The sequence below is a fragment of the Grampus griseus genome, assembly GCF_964374135.1.
Source record: "Grampus griseus genome assembly, chromosome: 2".
NCBI classification, from domain to species: Eukaryota; Metazoa; Chordata; class Mammalia; order Artiodactyla; family Delphinidae; genus Grampus; species Grampus griseus.
Window position 1 is genome coordinate 162,220,384 of NC_139018.1, and position 20,055 is coordinate 162,240,438.

A 20,055-nucleotide genomic window follows, 5' to 3' on the forward strand; every position below is an offset into this window, starting at 1 on the left:
ATATTTTCAAAACGACTGAGGAGGAATCCTGAAGAAGAGAATGTTGAAGTTATTAAAGTTGCTGGAGGAGATAAAGTAGAGGGGAAAAACAAAGCGCAAAAAAACCAGTGGCAAGCAGCCTGCAGTCTGCACTGAGAGTTTCATTCTGTCCTCTCTCTTCATGTTCAATCTTCTCATGAAACCATCTCTGATGACTCAAATCCAAAAGACCTCTTTCCTCCAAACTCATAAAATTTACTTTTAAATACTTTCAGCACATACTTGACCTTATACTGAGTAATCAAATCCCTTGTCTGCATTTTTAGCTTCAAGTGTATTCAAGCTTTTGTATGCAAATACCTTATTTTCCCTTAATATACTTTAAGTGCCTTAAGCTTACTGTTGTGTTTTACATATAGGTGCTTAAATAGAAATTTTTATTCGCTGACTGAATGCAGTTATATCCACATGAATGCGCTAATAGTCACTATTAACCAGTCATTCTTATTTGGGGCAACAAAATGCCCAATAATGGGTTGAAGTCAAAAGAGGAAAAAAGTCTCTGTGTGCTGAGTCTCACGGGGCATAAACTGTAGAAGATCTATGCAAGTCTATACGAACACTCGTGAATCTCCTTGTGCATCACACTTTGCTAGACATGGTAGATCAATGCGGAACCCAGGGTAGGGCTTTGAGGGCAATCTGCCCCAGGTGCAGGTCATGAGGGGGCGCATTGTCTATAGAGAATGGTATAATTACAATAGAACTGACTAAAAAAGGTGAGATTTTTATTATCACTGTGTACCTGAAATTCTAAATTGTGTTAAAAACTTTTGCTGATCTAAGGTCTGAAGAGTTGATTCAGTCGCTATTGAGCTTTACTAACATAGCATATATGTAAACTTCAACTGAGCACAGTTTTCTTACTTTTCCTTTGATGAATATTGTCTTCTACATGAAACTTAATTCAGAGAACTCCCAGCTACACGCTTGGCACCTCACAGCCGACTCAGCTGCATGCATTCATTTAGAGAATAAATGAATTCTTTTGAATCATGACTCCATCTGGAGTTCCTTGTACGTGTTCAGGATCAACGGGTCTCCAACCCACAGAGTACTACACGCATCTGTGTTAAAACAGTAGATTCAAAAGAAAGAACGATGGCACTATGGTTGTAAAGACAAAGAAAAAGAACTTGGGTTACTTCAATTCTATTATTGCAAAGTGCAAATCGTTCTCTGAATCTGGTCCTCACTCATTCGGCAATATTCCCTCATCTGTCTTTTCCCCCTTTTTTCAGAAACACATTGTCATTTGCATCTTCCCTTTTTGTACAGTAATATTTGTTTTGTTTTTTATTTGTAATGTCTTTTGCTGGTGTGATTATGTCTATGAAGTTCAAAACAGGAAGGTTTTCAGTGTCTGCTTCTTTTCTGGCCATTATTATTATTCATTTCCTTTTCTGATTATGACTGAAAATAATGTTGTCTTGCAGAGGAGGCAGACGTTACAAAAAGGATCTACTCCAGATGTCAGATATCTTCAGTACACCACTGCCACAGCTATTTCAGAGTTGAACAGATATGACTTTGACTCCAAGGACAGATACATATAGTACATGTATGCAACCACATAAACAACCACAACGTGTGCTAAAATGTGACAAGAGATGTAGCTAGAATATCAGGAAATGTCTCAGACAACGCAGGAGAATGAAAAGTAACTTCTCATCTGTAGGTAGGAATCCAGAAATCTTTCTCAGAAATAATGTGAAGTGGATAGTGTTTGTATAAGTAAAAATGATGAACTAAGTGGCATTCCAGTTTAGGGGAGAACCACAGGCCAAGGCTCGGAGTAGGAAGGCATGGGATGTAGACATGGAAAGTGGCTCTCAACCCTCACTGTGCATCTGACTGACCCAAAGAACTTTTTTAAAAAATTCACCTGCCTGGGCCCCAGCGAGAGATTCTAAATCAGTTGGCCAAGGTGGGCTTTGACTTCAATACTTTTGTTTTAATCTCCCCAAGTAATGTTATTTTTAGTCATGTCTGAAATCCACTGGGCTATTAAAAACAAATGGACATTAAGTGTTTGAGCTGTGTGATTGAAAGATCTTTCTCCCCATATTAAAGAATCTGTACGTAATTTAGGAGCCAATAGAAAATCACTTAATTTCATTTTATTTTTTAATTTTTATTTTATATTGAAGTATAGTTGATTAACCATGTTGTATTAGTTTCAGCTGTACAACAGAGTAATTCAGTTATATCTATACACGTATCTATTCTTTTTCAAATTCTTTTCCTATTTAGGTTATTACAGAATACCAAGCAGAGTTCCCTGTGCTATACAGTAGGTCCTTGTTGGTTATCTGTTTTCAATATAGCAGTGTGTACATGTCAATCCCAAACTCCCGACCTGTCCCTCCCCCTTTAAGAATACTTTTGCGTTTGGAAAATTATGTGAGTAATATGATGATTTTGTTATTCCCAGTAAATAGCTGTTCTTCACATGCTTTGGGACAATTTTCATCTTGGGCATATATTAACTATGGTTGTATTAACTAATTCTTCAGGATTATCCACAGCACAGTTCTAGAATGAAGGCAACAGACCACTGGCAAGTCATAATTTTAGGTTGGAAAAGGGGCAACTGCAGGACAGTAAAACAACTTCTACATGAGGAAAAGCAACCAAAATAGGATGAGTAGAGAATGTGTAAAAAAAACACCCAGAAATAGAGTTACAGATGTAGAAAACAAACCTATGGTTACCAGGGTGTAAGGTAGGGGGAAGGGGTAACTTGGAAGATTGGGATTGACATATAAACACTAGTATATATAAAATAGGTAACTTATAAGGACCTACTGTATAGCACAGGGAACTCTACTCAGTACTCTGTAATGACCGATATGGGAAAAGAATCCAAAAAAGAGTGGATATATGTATATGTATAAATGACTCACTTTGCTGTACACCTGAAACTAACACAACACTGTAAATCAACTACACTCCAATAAAAATTAAAAAAAAAAAAAAACAACACCCAGACTTTGCTTCACACAAGAATTATTGCTTAGAATTCTTGGCCACACCAAAAGATAGACAAATCCATTTGAGTTACCCTTTTTAAGAAAAAAGTGACCTACAATTCATGAAGCAAAGAGACACGGCCACAAACAGGAGTCATTTATTTTAATTAGATTGCAAGTTTGGCCAGGGCCCAGAGCCATTATATTGTGTTTTCCTATGGATAGGTTTGCCAAATCAAATACAGGACACTTAGATAAATTTTAATTTCAAATAAACAATGAGTAATTTTTTAGCATAAATATGTCCCAGGAAGTATAGTTTTAAAAAATTACTCATTGTTTATCTACCATTCAAATTTAACTGTTGTCCTGTAGATTTATTTGCTAAATCTGGCAACCCAGATTTATAACTGAAAGTAACCTGTGTTGAAATAATATTCAACCCAAAATGAGATTAGAGAATAATTTGTACTTAGAAGTATGAAAAAGAGAGAAGATTCCCTTCCTCTGGACAGTCAAAAGTGATCAAAGCTAAATATGGAAAGGTTGACCCAGTTGTATGAACACATCAATTTCCACAAAGATCCACTGGAGACTCAAGGAAAGTTAAAGTTCAATATTTCTTCCTCCCCCCACTTGTAAGGAATGCTCCTGATTGCAGAGACTGTAGAGAAGCATTTCCCTTGCAGTTGCAACTGACCAGTAGCAGCAGCATCACCTGGGACCTTGTTAGAAACACAGAGTCCCGGGCCTCTCCCCAGACCTGCTGAATCAGAATCTGCATTTTAAGAAGATCCCTTGTGATTTGTATGCAAGTGTGAGAAATGCAGATTTCATTCTATAGTTTCCAAAAACATGCTCTAGAAGGTATAGGATCCATAGCTCCCCCCCAGCCCCCCCGAGGGCTCAGGGAGCGTGTGAGCAGGGTTCCCTCCATCACAATGAAGAGAGACCTATACTCTGAATGATCCTGTTTGGGCTTCCAGGTAAAATTTCACTGGGACAAAGGGTCTATGGCTTAATTTTTTTTTTAATTAGAAAAGAAAATCTTGAGAAAACAATCATCCAGTTCATTTCATTTTCCAAATGGGGAAGCTAAGTAACAAAACATGGGACTGTGCCTGAGTCTTGTGCTGGGAAGTGACGGGACCGAGATGCTGTCCGTGCCTCAGGATGCCAGCCTCTTTCCACTTCCTACTGTTTACTGAAGAAATACTAGAAATTTCAGAACAACTGCTTGTCAAACGCCATCAGGCACCACAGGTGTCTTCTAGCTGGGCCTTGAATTTCAAAATTAACCCCTTGTCTTTCACACTCACGCCTAGTAACTGCCTTTCAAGGGTTCATCTAACCCATAAAAAGCACTATCCGCTTTGCTCTCCGAGCTTGAAGACAGGTCTCCAGCTGCAGTATTGTTTACACTACTAACAAGGGTACCCTGCAGGTTTGCTTGTGGATATTTCAGCTAATTATCTTGCCACAGACCATTGAGACAGATCTGGATGACTGTTCAATTACTAGTTCTGAAGGAGTAATTAGGGAGAATACCTGCTTTCACGGCCCACCCCAGTGCCAACATATCAGTGTGAACATTTACTTCTGAATTTGATTAATCGCATAAATAATTCTCAGAAATGAAATTAGAGATCACCCACGCATTACACCCAGTCCTGTTTTAAGGCATGACACCCTGAATCTCTGTAACGAATTAACATTACAGTCTGGTTCGAATTTTTCCATTTTCAGCATAGATCCTGCTCTGTTAGCACGTGACCCTGTGGCCCCCCCCGCCCCCATCAGTTTCTGTAACCATTTGAATTAGCCATTCTAAAAAGAACACAGATTTGGACATGTCTCAGCCTCAAGAAAAAAGTATTAAGTGCTGGGTTGTGACCTGTCCGTCATACTTCATGGCAGAGCCAGACATGATGCCCATTCTTTGTCCATCGGATAGATGTCTCATATTATAGCACCAACCTTAAAGATTGTTCTATGAGAACTAAACATGCAGTCATTCTGTGGAAGTCACAGAACTGCCCCCTTTTGTCATTTATATAAGGAAATCTCTGAACAATTACAGATTGACCTAGGAAAACGACGTCAGTTAGGACTAATTTACATAGATTTCCTTTAAATTTAGGGATCCTAAAAGCTAGTGCAGGAAGGCAGGAGGGACAATGGTCAGGAGAACCACGACCCAGAGGAGTTTTTAAATAATTTTTCTCTCCGGTGTTCAAGTCCGTTATCTCAGGGAAGCAAGCATAAGGATCCTACAGTTTTAGAGGACAAATCCTCAGATATCATTTTACAGATAAGGAAACAAAGGCCCAGAGAAATCAAGTGATTTATTTAAGATCATATAATTTATCTGTGATATGTGAAAGCATTCTAGAAAGGAAGCAGAATTTTGGTAAATTTATGACTCTGGTATTTTTAGGGCTAGAATTGAGATATCAAGGAATTGTAAAAGAATGTAAAATCGGACCAAATGTTTAAAACCCCAGCTGCATGACATCTATTAGATTTCACTGTAAATTTTAACATATTATTATGGGAAATACCCTCTATTTTCATCTGGTCAAAAGCTCTAGGAGTAAATATAAAATTTTCAGTTTTGCACAAATAGGAGTCTTGAATAATTTTGTGGTTGGATTATACCTATTCTAGCTTGTTCATCTGTAGAATGCTTACTTGAGGGCTTTATTAAGTCTTACCTCAATGTATCCCTTTCCCCTGAAATGGTTTTTATCTCCTGTGTGGAAACCATGTTTCATACCTTTCTTTGGTCACATTTCCTTCAACATGGCTTCTAGCACCATGTTAGACATTTCAGGCGTTTTTAGTAAATAATTTGTGCATTCTCTTTGGCCCAATAATTTTATTCCCATCAGGTTAGCAACAAAAGTATTCACTGTAACATTATTTATTTTATCAAAAAATCTGGAAAAAAATCTCAAAATCAAATTGACTGTATAAATCATGTTGAGTTATAAGTAGTTTGCTCTACAGACACTTAAAATAATTTTGTAGAGGGATAGTTCATAAATTTTTTCGTGCTCTTAATTGGAAATAAAGGAGTCCATAAAACAGTATTTGCAATGATTTAATGTTTCTAGAAATGCATACAAGTGATGTACACTGATAGTTGAATCAAATTATGTGTGGGTGGTAGGATCTCTAGTGATTTTAAATCTTGTTGGGGTATTTTTTTTTTCTACAATGAGTAGTGGTAAATCAAAAGAAATTTTCTTTAAGGATATGCAGTTAATTCAGAAAATAAGTCTGTGCTGGGTTAACAGAGGAAGCTCCATTGTCCAATACTTTGGTACTTTCAATTTTGAGAACCTCTGTGATGAGTCCACAAAGAACATGATAAACATTATCAACAATCCTTCAATCTTTTCACCTAAGAAAATTATTAACTTAGTCATTCTGACTTATTAACAGAATCCTGAAGTTGTTGGTAATGTTATAGTTTAAGATTGAAATAAAAATAGAGCCATGTTCACAAATTTCAGATAGGTTATACACGAACTACTGAATTTTAAGAACTAATTTCTACAGCGGGGAAAATTAACTTTGAACGTAGACAGATCTCATTTCAAATCTTGGACCTGCCATTTGCTAGCTTTTTAGGTTTGTGCGAAAGGTAAATGATTGAGTTGTACACTTTAAATGAGATAGTGTATGTAAATTACCTACTAACTGCATGAAATACGGTTAAGAGCTTAATAAAATATAACTTTCACAAGCATCATCATCAACATTCTCATTAATGGCGCTCCTTTTTATTTTTTTTATTGGATAAATTTGAAGTTGTGTAAATTTAAGGCATACAGCATGTTACTTTGATACATTTATATATCGTAATATGGTTGCTGTTGTAATGACATTTATTGCGTTACATACTTATAGTACAACATTATTTAATACCCATTACAAGCATATACCCTTAAATTCTATCAATCTTATCTCCCCACCCCCCATTGCCTGGTAACCACTGTTTTACTTTTTGTTACTCTTTTAGGTTTGACTTTTTTAGATTCCACACATAAGTGATATCATACAGTACTTGTCTTTCTCTGACTTGTCTCGCTTAGCATAATGTGCTCAAGGTCCATCCATGTTGTCACAGATGACAGGATGTCCTCCTTTCTCATGGCAGAATAATATCCCACTGTGTATATCCCACTATATATACCACCTCTTCTTTATCCATTCATCCACTGATGGACATTCAGGTTGTTTCCATATCTTGGCTATTGTGAATAATGCTGCAATAAACATGGGAGTGCATTTATCTCTTCAAACTCCTGTTTTCACTTCCTTTGGGTATATACCAGAAGTGGAATTGCTGGATCATCTATTTTTAACCCCATTGTTTTCCCTAGTGGTTGGACTAATCTACACTCCCACCTACAGTGTCTAAGGATTCCCTCCGGTTCCATCACATCCTCCCTAGCACCTGCTGTCTGTTGTCTTCTTGATGGTAATCCGCACTCCTTTTTCATGGTCACCTGTAGCACAGCGTCTTCATGTGCTGAGTTGTAAACTTGTGCTGCTTCCCAGGGCTGTACTTGCCCGCTGGACCCCCAGGCCAGGTGGGCCTTGGAAGGTGGGACTTCAGAACAGACATAGTGGTGCTGCTTCACTCAGAGAAAGACAGGGCAGCTGTGCCCTAAGAAGCCCAGTTGTGAAGTAACTGAAACCAGAGTGGGGGTTCTAAAGAGTGAGCCTGTTGGCATTTTCCTGCAAACAGGAGTGACCATAAATTACAGGGTCCATCTCCCTAGAAACGATTAGTATATTTCCACTGATGATGATTTTTAGTTCCAACAGACACGCTATTTTGCCCTTTATCCCTCTCAGGTTTACCTTCTTCTCTTGGAAAGTAAAGATAATTCAGTTTCACTTGCATCATGGGACTTAATCAGCTAATAAATATAAAGCATTCTGACCACATAATGTTGTATAGACAGTACATAATATTATTAGTAGGCAGGATGCAATGACCGTGATTGGTATCTTTCCAGAAGGTAGAGCTAATAGTCATTCCTGCCTGATGTTACAGCCATTAATCATGACAGTGGAATGTAATTGGCAAATCTAGAAAGCTGCTAAATGCCTGTATATCTACACTGATATTTAACATTTTTCACATTGAAATGCTTTAGATAGAAATAAACTTCCTTTAATATTTATCGTTTTATTTACTCCAAAATTGCAAGCACTCTAATAAATGGAGTAATAGTTTCTAGTGTCACTGTGGCCGCGAAATGCCTTTTAGTGTCTTCTCCTCCTGGAACTTAATAATTCATTTTAGCACTTCTATTTGTAAATCACAGAAGGTTTATTTGATGGACCCAGTGCTGGGGAGAAGTGTCAATACAAATAACCTGTATTTTAGGACCAGTGTCTACATGTGCAATTATTTACATAGGTTTGAGATTGTCTGTGCCCTCTGATGTTGGATTCAGTTTTCAGGGCACGACATCTGTTAATTTTCAAACACAAAAGTCATCTATGGGAATTCTTAGCTTAATATTAATGTGATTGATCTATTAGTTTTTGTTTTGTTTTGGAGGGCGGTTTTTTTTGCTAGGAAGTCTAGCACCAAATTTGAAGCACACGTCTAAGAACTGTGTAGAATTTTATGGCTTAAGTTTTTGAGTGAATTAATAAGTGAAATGAAGTGATATCATTATTAACTTCTAGAGAAGAGAAAGCGTCAGTGGCTATACATTAAGAAGACTTGTTTTTTATGACCGTTCACTTTTGCTTAGTTATATTTGGACCCTTATGGAGTCTTTTAGACATAAATATGCATAAGGCATAAACCATGCCTTTGAGAAGCTCTCAGTCCTGTGGGGGGAGGTATGGCCAAGGGACTGTCACCTGGGAGGCTCTGGTACTGCCATAATGGAGAGTGCTTTGAGCATGTATAATGCCAACCGTGGCAGTAATGAGATCATTTAATATGTTACTAAATTTAAATCAGAAGTTCATCTAAAATATTTGGCAAATATATTTTTCTTATGATATGACCATCGCCCTGGTGTTCACTATTTTACATTTCCTGTTTCAGAGACGCCCAAGCAGATGGCCTGCGATGAAGTTTCGAAGAGGTTCTGGCCATCCTGCCTATGCTGAGGTTGAACCAGTTGGAGAGAAAGAAGGTTTTATTGTATCAGAGCAGTGCTAAAATTTCTAGGACAGAACAGCACCAGTGCTGGCTTACAGGTGTTAAGACTAAAAATTTGCCTATACCTTTAAGACACACACACACACACACAGACACACACACACACACAGACACACACACACACACACACACACACACACACACACACACACACACACACGAGCCCTAAGCTGCTGTAGTCAGAAGGAGATGAGATTTCTGGACAAGCCCAGCCCAGGAAGGGTTAAAAAATAAAAACCCTAAAACTTATAGAGGATACCTATTACCATTGAACGTAGAATTCCCTAGTGGAATGACCTCTAAAGTTCACTCAGCACATCTCCTGTGGACTTATCAGAAATATGACAAGATTACAATGCTGTTGGCTTGAGGTGCAGGGTTGCAAAGGGATCAAGACAAAAAATAATAAAGCTTTAGTTCACGAGGGATCTACACCTTGGTTCAAATATTCTTCTCTGATAACTGTGTTCCACAGCCTGAACCCATTCATTCAAAAGAGCAATGATGAATATTTCAGTTTGCTGAGAAAAGGAGCTGATGCAGGAGCAAAACCAAACACAAAATAAGAGGTTTTTCTGTCTTTTCACCAGACGTGTGGCTAAAGGGTTTTGTTTTTCTGGTCTAGACCCACCTGTTCCAACAAGTTCATCACTTTACAGGATGAATCTTTTACCTGTCCTGGAGGTTCTGACTCCGCCTCCGTCTTCCTTGTTCTGGTTGCCCACTCTATGAGCAGTGACAGAATCGCAGCCTTTTAGCTAAGTGTGAGAAAGGAGGGAGAGGCAAAGGAGGCTTCTGGTTCCCCTGCCTCAGAGTTAAACATCTGATTTGTTTTAAGAAGTATTGCCTCCACCGCCCACTGTGAAGTCCTACGAAGCCACAGTTGCTCTTGGCTGAAGGAAACAAAAGGAAACAATACGAAGAATTCCTTAATCGTTTTTGAGGCAAAAACATTAAGGGATTCTAAACACATGGGGTTTTTGTTTCCGCTTTTTACTTTTTGCCATTTCAGTCCGAAAGGCCCATTTCATTGTCGATTCCAATCTAAGAAGCCATTCAAGGCAGCACATCCCTGGCGATAAAAAGAAGGAAAGAACCCTGCTGAATCATACAGTAATTTTCTTTAAAGCACATAGTAGTTACATAAATATATATATAAATATATTTTTGTTTATAACTAACACAAGGCAGGCTCTTGTGACTCAGTGCATTTTGTCATCAAGACAAAACAAATGCGAGATGCATTACTGCATACTTCCATAGAGTTGTAAAATAATCCTTAATATTAGAATATTTTTATGTCACTTAGCAGAAGTGGTTCAATTAGTTGCAGTGCCCATCATTTTCCTGCCTATTTGATCTGCTCTCCCATTCATATCAACCCCTTTCCCTCCCTGGTGAAATAAAGCAGATGCAAAAAGCTCCTTAGATGGATCTGTCATTTGCCTCATAATCACAGTCCAGATTTTGAAACCTCCCCATGAATGAAGACAGGAAATTCATCCCTGGAGGAGGAAAGTGGTTAATATATATATTGAGCTCCTAAAGTTTAAATTCAGGTACTGTGTGTACAATTTCATCAACATCTCGACCCATGAAACTTATGTCTTGTGCCAAGAAGCTATTGGTTTCTGTAGGGTACCGTGTCCAACATTTGCAGATTCAGGTATCAAGAAGCAGAGATGTCTCGTAAGCAGCACTTTACTACCAACTTAGCATCTATACACATGTCTACATCGAATGACATCAGTCCACTGACAGAGTATCATATTTTATCATCACAATTGTCGGATGTAAACTTATGCCATTTTCCATCAAGTATATTTTGCTTTACATTTTTAAGTACCTGATGAGGGTGATAATTTTTTCCTAACCTGCTTAGGTAATAATTGCAAAACAATTGACAAGCAAGGTGATTGAAGGTTGTGATGACAATCTCTCTGCTATAGCTACGTTCAGTTTATAGGAAATAACCCAACTTATTTCTTGTGGAGTAGGTTTGGTCAGTTAGCAATAACCAAATGACTTGCCAATGTAACTGGTGCAACGGGTACTCTACAAAGACATAAGGAACACATAGACGATTCCTTCTAGGATAAGATGATGCTTCTTTCACTGGCTTTTGTGTTAGGTGTGGCTTCCAATAGGAGATGATTGACAGTTATATAAGTCATGCATATATATATCCAACTCCTTTTGCAATTCTTTGAAGTAGTAATGTTATCTTTATTCCTTTCGAAGCTCGTCTTCCATTTTCGATTCAAAAACATCGACAATTCTGTAAAATAACATAAAACTCTAAATTGTTCAATGAACTAGAGCACCCAGTAATAGGGAAAACTTTTCAGAAGTAAAAAGGGCTGCTGAAGTGTGGAAAAACTTCCCAACCAAACCCAAAGTTAAAGGTGGTAAGAGGTTTCTGTTGTTTATGAATCTTTTAGCGGTAAGGAGGAAGGCTGGCTGAATCCCTTTTTTCATGAAACTTTCATTCTACTCTATATCTCTGGTTTGTTCTTCGTGCCCATTTACTGCAAAGGAAGAGCAGACATACACGAAGTTTCTGGAAAGTCAGAATGGACTCTGATGCTTTGGACTTTACATATATTCTGTATTAGAAAGGGTGCATCTGTACATTACTTAATATATTATGAACATAGTAGAGAGAGAATAAAAATAATTTTACAAATTATGAATAGCAGAGGAACACATACAACGTTCTGGAGAAATAGATAAATGGTGCTACAGAGGAAATTAGTTATTTCATCTTAATTATTTGTAAAAACATTTAGTGAATAGGTAAAGATACTAAAAGTCAAGAAAAATATCTTAAGCCAACACTTGACCACAGTGTTGGTTTGTTTATGACAGGTTTGGACTTCAAGATATACTAACAACTAGAAAACTAAAGATAAATAATAAAGTACAGTTTATCCCCCATTATTATTTTAGTTTGCGATACCTGGGGCAGTTGCTCATCTCTCTCACAGGGAGCTTCTAGAATGTGCTGTCCAATATTATACCCATTAGCCAAGTGTAGCACTTTAAATTAATTAAAATTCAATAAAAATAAAAATTCAGTCACACTAGCCCTATTTCAAGCACCCAGTAGTTACGTGTGGTTCATGGCTACCATATTGGACAACACAGAACACTCCTGTCATTGCAGAAAATTCTACTAACACTGCTGTAGAGGTCTTTCCTTTTAACACCCTCCCCTTGAAGAAAAGGAGGAGGAGAAGAAATAGATTTGATAGTTCCTGGGCCTATCTAAGCGTTTTTGCTCGCAGAGAGGCAGCGTAGAGTAATGAAAAGAATCCCAGCTGACGCAGCTTTGAGTCTCCACTATGTTATCTTGGGAAAATCACTTTAACCGCCATGAGTCTCAATTTGCAAGTTTGGAAAATAAAAATATTTTTGTCCTGTCTTCCTTGCAAGGTTATTATTATGTAGATTGACTAAATGTATAGACTTTTAAAACTTCATGTCAACAGAAGCCATGGAAAGCACATCTGTTGGTCCAGTACCAGCACAGCTTTGTATTCCAAGGGAAAAAAGTCCATCAATCCTAAAAGCATTCAAAGACAGTCCAATCAATACAGTTCTTGAGAAAATGCCAAAGGAGAATCCGCTCAAGCCACACAGAACTGCTTAAATTCTTTTTTTCCCGTATTAATATTTTCTCTTAATATTTCCTCTGCATGACATCAGCCTCAACTATCCCTCCTCTCCCACAACAAAGTCCCTGTGTGCCCCCTTCCTCTGGCTCAACTCTCTATTGTACAGAGCCACTGAGCCTCTCTAGTTTCTTCTGATTTCCCAGTTTTCTCTTCACAACAAAGGGAAGCTCAGGAGCTGACCAGCAGGCTTCTCTAGAAGAAAGTACCTCAAACAAATAATTTCAAATATGTGTTTTATCCCTATCACACAAATGTAAGGGGCTGTCACATTAAAATATAAAAATATGTGGAACTTAATTTTAAATGTAAAAATTTGCAAATGCACACTATATGAAAGGAATAAAATAAATTTAAATGTTGCTGACATGTAGATAATATATATTCTCAGATTAGTATGATTTATTAGTTTTGGCAAAAAATTCTCATGTTATTTCCTCATTCTGAGGGAGTATAAATTTGGTAATGCCCTTAGTGTCTATAGCCCAGGGCAAAAAACAAGTTTTGCTGGAACCCATGCCTCGGTTGAAGACACTTCTATGATAAGAAATTAATATTTAAGTAAGACTAACTGAAAAATAGATGCTATGGTTGAGGCTTCTTCCTCCTATGAAATGTTATTTTGCTTTGTGTTTCTTCCAGCATTTTTAAGATATTTTATTATGATGTGTTTTATTAATTCCCAAAGATTGCTCTTGTTTTCACTTTCCTAGCCTCCAGCTTTTAGCATCAGCATCTATATGCCAGAATCACTGGAGGTCATCTCATCCGACCTCTTCATTTACAGATCAGAAAAATTGAGGCCCAGAGAGATATAGTAATTTTCCCAGCATCAGAACTGGATCTTGAACTTAAGACTCCTGACTGGTTGTTTTTGTTCCAGTTGCCTTTGCCTACAGCCCTTCATCAGCATTTAAGGCCAGCCAAGCAGCGTAGACGGCACACTCTACCTAAAAGCAAATTTCATTTGCTATACTGACTCTCTGTTCTGTCTTTGGTAGAGAACATTGGACCAATATTCCTCCATCATGTGTGTGTCTTAGGAATGGTACCATTTTATAACAGCCAGTAATTTCAAGTTCTGGCTATTTCAGAGTCTTCATTCGGTTTTGCATGTCCCTTTCTTTCACGCCTACCTGTGGCCACCTAAGTTAGCAATACTATCTTGTGCCGTATAAAATTGTACTGCCTTTGTTTCATTTCTTCCCAGACGTACCTGAAAACTAATAATCTTCATAGCAGGTTTTCTTACTACATTATCATAATTCATTTGAACCTAAGAAGCTTTTTTGAGCAAATACTATGAGGTCTGTGGCATGATGTATTTGATACTCCTACTTCCTTGTGTTTGTAGAGCACTTTACATTTTACAGAGCACTTTGATTCATTTCTTCATTTGTTCATTCATTCAACCAGCCAATTCACTTAAATATTTGTTGAGCACCTACGGGAACCAAGTTCCTGTGCTAGATCTCGTGATATACAGTGATAAATACAAACAGTAAGAGATCAGGCATGTCCACTGATAATTGTAATATGGTGAAATCCTCCAACACAGCTCTGCAGATTGATAGGATCACTATTACTCTATCCAATTTCCAGTTCCAACTTCTAGTCTACTTAGATAGGGAACTCTCAAGTATTGGCCTGAGGAACGTTTCTGAAATACGATACATCACTGCCCATCTCTGCTGTTGGCTGTGTTTCAAAGGATGTGTTAATTTCATTAAGAAGAGGAACAGTTACTCATCCAAAATTGTCCCAGACCCAGGAGGACTTTCTAGGGCACTTAAATTCTTCCTGATCAGGTGTTAGAACTGTTCACACTCTAATATTTCTGTGTGGCTTTGTGAATTACCAGCATCATTGTTTCAGGGTCTTCCAGAAGCACCAGTAGATCAAAGAAACACTTGCACTTTAGGTGTGTGTGGTTGTTTGTCATTCATTAGACTGTCTCAGGTTTTCTCAACCTCAGCACTGTTGACACGTTGGGCCCCCTAATTCTCGATGGGGGATGGGCTGGTGGGAGTGGTCCCTTGCATTGCAGGGCGTTTGGCAGCCTACGGGCTTCTGTTGACTACATGCCAGTAGCTCACATACACACACACACCCCAGCTGTGAAAACGAAAGATGTCTCCAGACATTGCCAAATGTCCTCTGGGGTGAGATTGGGAAAACTACTGAATTATCTAATGAATAAAATATATCAGGAGGAAAAAATAAACGTTTCTCTTTCTCTTGTCACTTAATCTTCATTATAGATAGGTTTTTTATTAATAATAAGACGACATCAGAAACTCTTTGAATTAGAAGGGACTATAAAAGTCACTAGTTTAACCACAACCTGATGTCATCTTTATCTATTTCTCCATCTCTCAGTTTTACAAATGTATTGAGAAATCAGAAGATGGGTTATCTCTGGAACTTAGGAATTTACTTTCTCATAGCGAGAGAGAAGGCTGTTTGGTGTTTTTACTTTGCCCTGAAATAGCTGCTGCAATGATTTTTGCTTCGGTTGGGGACTTGGTGTCATACAACTTAAGTATCTCAGAGACTTGGAGGAGTTTTCTTTTGGTTATTTCACATGTCTACAGATCGTGCTCCATCATCCTGCTTTCCAAATGTGCATAGAAGTTGACGTTTGGTCCATCTAATTTTAAGTATATCTGCATGAGCTTTCTATTTCTTTTTTTTCTTGAGTTTTCTGTCTCTGATATTGATTTTTTATTACCCCTCTTTGGGAAAAAATTTTGACTGTCCCAAGTAATCAAAAGTTGGAAATGTCCAAATGTCTAAATATGTCAAGCCAAAGTTCCTGCTGATTTAATGTGCCTTATTTCAGCATTCCTGTAATTTCCTATAAATAACCCTGTGTTTGTACTTGTGTCTGTGCTGCACCAATTGGAAAACTTGGTGAAGTTATAAAACACAACCCCTTAAGAGTATCTTAGAAATAACAACAAACCCCTAACTGGAATACAGGTCTCCCTCTACTCCTTTGCCAAAAGACCAACGCACTTTGGAAACATTCTTAATTATTTGCTACAAGTTGCTAATATGCACACACGACTAAAAGCCTTGATTAGGAAGTCCAAGGCTATAAAATATTGACAAGCACATCCAGCGTGACCTCTCCCAAGACCATCACAGAAATCAGAACACTCCAACCGAGGAGATCCTCAAGTGTGTATATGAATTCCTTCTCTACCACCGTCATACCAGACACTACGGTAACACTTAAGGCTTTGATTAAGTTGACCTTCCAATTTCAACTTAAATTGCAACGTATCTGCCTAATTACTGTCTGACATACCTTTTAAACCATCCAGTTCCCACTGCTCTCACAATAATTATTGCAAAGCAGTAAGAGGATAATTGTTCAAGTAAAATCGCCTAAATTCTTGAATCGATTCTCCATAACAAAGTTATGGAACCCATCATCACTGGCTTTTCAGTGTTCATTCTTGTTAATTTCCAGATCACTATCCACACTGAAAGAGTCTATGTTACTTTAAATCCAGAATAAAAAGCTGGAAAAAATTAATGCAAATCATATGCTCGTGCTCACCTTTTTCTAATTTCTAAGATCTATTAACATTTGAGAATTACTTTAATAAAAAAAGCCTCTCCTAATGGACTAAAGAAAAAAATATATATATTCATGTTGATTCCAGTTGAAAAACCTCAGTGACTTCTCTCATTACCACTGGAGTATTGATTTTTTTAAAAAAAATTCTGTCTCTTCCCTAGCATTACAAATATATATATATATTCGTGACCAAAATATCACTTACTAATCATGCAGCTGTAAACCTTTTGTGCCTATCAAATAGATACATAGCATGAAACTAATTTTAGACGTTCGTTATGTGGGAAGAGGTATAGGAGTGGGTGGATGGGAATGATTCATGGGAAAAGTAAAGATCAAAATATGCTATCAAGCAGAATTTTCAACTTCTTCAGAGCAATGTGCAAATAAATATTCAATGAAGACCACCTCAAATTTAAGTCGGCCAGACATTGAGACACTGGGGCACAGATCCTGTAAGTTATGCTAAGAAACACGTGACGTCCAGAAGGTAAAGGTGTCCTCATTAAAGCTAAAACTCAGCCATCATCCGCCTGTACCTCTTCTAGGGCACCAATCCGAAAATCATTAAGGCTTTTGCTCTAGGGAATTGGGTTACTTAGGTGCAAGTAATGACCAAAAAGAGGCTTCTTGCTTATCCCCGTCTGACTTACAAGGCATGACCATGTTCTTTGAATCCCTTATACCAGAGACCATGAGACAGCCAACCGCACACAGGAAATAAAATACAATAAAAAATATAAATAATTTTCCTGAGGAAAAGATAAGAAAGGGTACTGTATTCTGTAGACCCAGAGCTGGATCTCTGTGAAGTTTAACCATCTTGGGACTCAGACTCCATCCTATGGTCTAGACTTTGTGGTCATGCCTAAGCAACAATTTTAAGGCTAGTTTGAACAAAAATATACTCGAGTGTTATAGTTTTAGCAGGGAAATAAAAACTCATGTGAAGTGTCTTCCACCAGGCTACTCTGAAAATACCATCAAGTGAAATCAGAGCTTCCCTTGCTGAAAAATGTTAAAATCATTTTAGGGAAATGAATTAAGTTTCTTTAGACACAAACACTTTGTGTTTATTAGAACTAAATCAGGGCCCTAGCTGAGAAGGGGGAAGTCTTTTCATTGGTTGGTCAAAACAAATCTCTCATTTGCCTCATTTGAGGCATTTGGACAGTGCCTGGGAAGTACATTATTTTCAGGGGGAAAAAGAAACAGCCTTTTTTTTTTTTTTGCATGCCAGCTGGGATCATGGGAACTTCCAGTGCCAGGAATTTACTACTGTTTCTGGTAATTCTGCCTGTAGTCATTTGAAACGTTGAAGGGTGAAAGGAGGAGAAGCCGGGCACCCAGAGGGCTGTCTGTGTTTCACGCCAGTTGGACCAGCGCAGAGAATATTTGTAAATGCATTTCGAAGTGGATATAATTGTAGCCTTTGTCAGAATCACAAAGCTCTCTGTGGAGCTGCTGAAAGAGAACACTGGGGGGAAAATCCGACCCTCTACACCCAGTCAGCCCCAAACAAAAGGAAAGACGGTGGGTGAGCCCATCACATTGCGAGTTTGTTTCTGTTTTCCACAGCCCTGGACTTCAAATCAAGGACATGTCTGCCAGGTGAAGGTTAATTTTGCTGAGGTTTTCCAAAACTTCATTTAATACTTGGAAAACTGAGCATTTTGAAGTTACTCCAGTCCTCCGGGCATCATTCCTATTTCCTTTGCCATGTCAATGAGACATCGGAGACCACATTTTTTCATGGTAAAATAATGTTCGCATACTTCATGATGACCTCATGCTTGACATACCTGAACCTGCAAATGTAAAAACGATTGTATCTGGATTTGCACTGATGGTGTCTGATAGCAGAAGACCTTTACTGGAATCCTCTGTTTAAGTTCAGTAATTCAGATGCTACATACTTCTGCAAGCTTCTTGATTATTTTCACTGTAAGATTAATTATCTAAGTTTGAATGTATTTCCTCAAAGTCTATTAATTTGCCATCTATCTGTTACCTGGGGATCATTATGATTGCAATAATTCATTAAAGTTCTCCTCACACAGCTTCTTAAACCAAGTTTTTCTGCATTTCTTCTGCTTACAGTATGTGGGGAATCTTGTTTTGTTTTGGTTTTTTTCCTAGTAATAATTTTGTAAGAAAGCCAGTGTATCGACTGCCATGGTGACACAATTTATCTTTTAAGATCTGGAAGCTGGTGGTGACCAAGTGCTATGTGTGTTCTCTCTGTCAATTGCGATTTTCAGAATTAAATCATGTTTTCTTTCACTTTCGGTTGGAGTTAACACGTTTGGGATTTTTAGAAGGGAGAGAAGGGAGCCATTTGCGTAATACTGCTGTCATATTTGACTACATATTAAAAACAATAAATGATCATTTTGTTTTAATTTCTTAAACACGTTTATCCGTGTCTTTCAATGTAGTTTCGTTTTCTTTCCACCATTAGCTTTTGAAACATTTTACCTATCGTGGAAGAAAATCTACCTGCAGAGTCCAGAGCCACAGGCTAATGACAGGGTAGAAAGTCCTTCTGTTTCTAAGTGTGCCCCAGTGTGGGACCGATACCAACTAGCGTGAACGATAGAAAACGGAGCACCTGGAGTGTCACGGCAACCAGGTGGGGACTTGGTCTCCGCTCCCAGCCCACAGAGCCCAAATGTTGTGTCGTTCTGGGCCAGACAGGTGGGCTCTGAGCTGCCAGTGAAAATCCTCGTGCCGGAATAAGTCAAGGGGCTGCAGTTCAGCTCCTGCCTCTGTCGCTAGTCCTGGTTCGCGAACCTCCGTGACTTTCCAAATGAGTTGCTGAAGGTTCTCTCTTATTCCATCCCCTTTTCCCAAACTGGAAAGGCTTGTACGTCTTTCTCAGCTAATTTAAGTAGAATGTCTGAACTGAGATGCTTTGAAGTCCAAATATTCTTTCCCTGTTTCTTGATCCACCAGTCTCAGGCTATCCTTTTCACAGCTGCGAGTACCCACAGGCCTGAACTCCGGAACCAGGAAGCAAGTGCCAGAGGGCGCCGGGAATCCCAGCCAGTGGCGCTGGTTGGGCAATTGCTCTGTGCAATTCAAGAGAGATTTTGTAAAATCTTACCTCTGTATGGATCTTTTGGACTGTGCTGATTAAACTCTGATATCGCGGAGTGAATTCAGAACTGCGATCTTAAATGGTGCAAATTGTTTTATGATGCCCAAAGGGAAAAGTTATTCATGCAAATCATGCAACTTTCCCTAACAGTACAAAAACATTAAGGCCAGTGCTTTTAATGGGTACCATTTCTTTAATAATGCAGTGGAAATGTTAAGGAAAAAAAGCTCATGGCAATCATAAAACTTTTAAATTAGCTGTAGATCTATCTCCTATAAATTCAGGTCTTCTCCTCACAGGTCCTCTATTCCAAACCACTTTTTTCAGAATCAGAGCCTTCTGACATGGAGTTAGGAATATTTTTCCCCCTCAGTTTATTTTAACTAACATTCATTGAATGTCTATCCTGTGCTATGCAGTGTGCTTGACTCCAGGGCTCCACAAACAAAAAAGATAAAGTCCTTGTTTTCAATTAGCCT

General features: G+C 38.2%; 1 protein-coding gene across 3 annotated transcripts in view; it reads left to right on the plus strand.

The window, feature by feature from the left end:
• PLXDC2 (plexin domain containing 2) overlaps positions 1-18,824 on the plus strand; it is a 415,558-nt gene extending 396,734 nt beyond the window's left edge. For all 3 annotated transcript variants that reach the window (XM_082647894.1, XM_082647893.1, XM_082647892.1), the window contains one exon: positions 9,097-18,824. In XM_082647894.1, coding sequence (XP_082504020.1) covers positions 9,097-9,213 — 117 coding nt within the window. In that variant the 3' untranslated portion in view covers positions 9,214-18,824. The remainder of the gene's footprint in view (positions 1-9,096) is intronic.
• Positions 18,825-20,055: the final 1,231 nt, after the last annotated feature.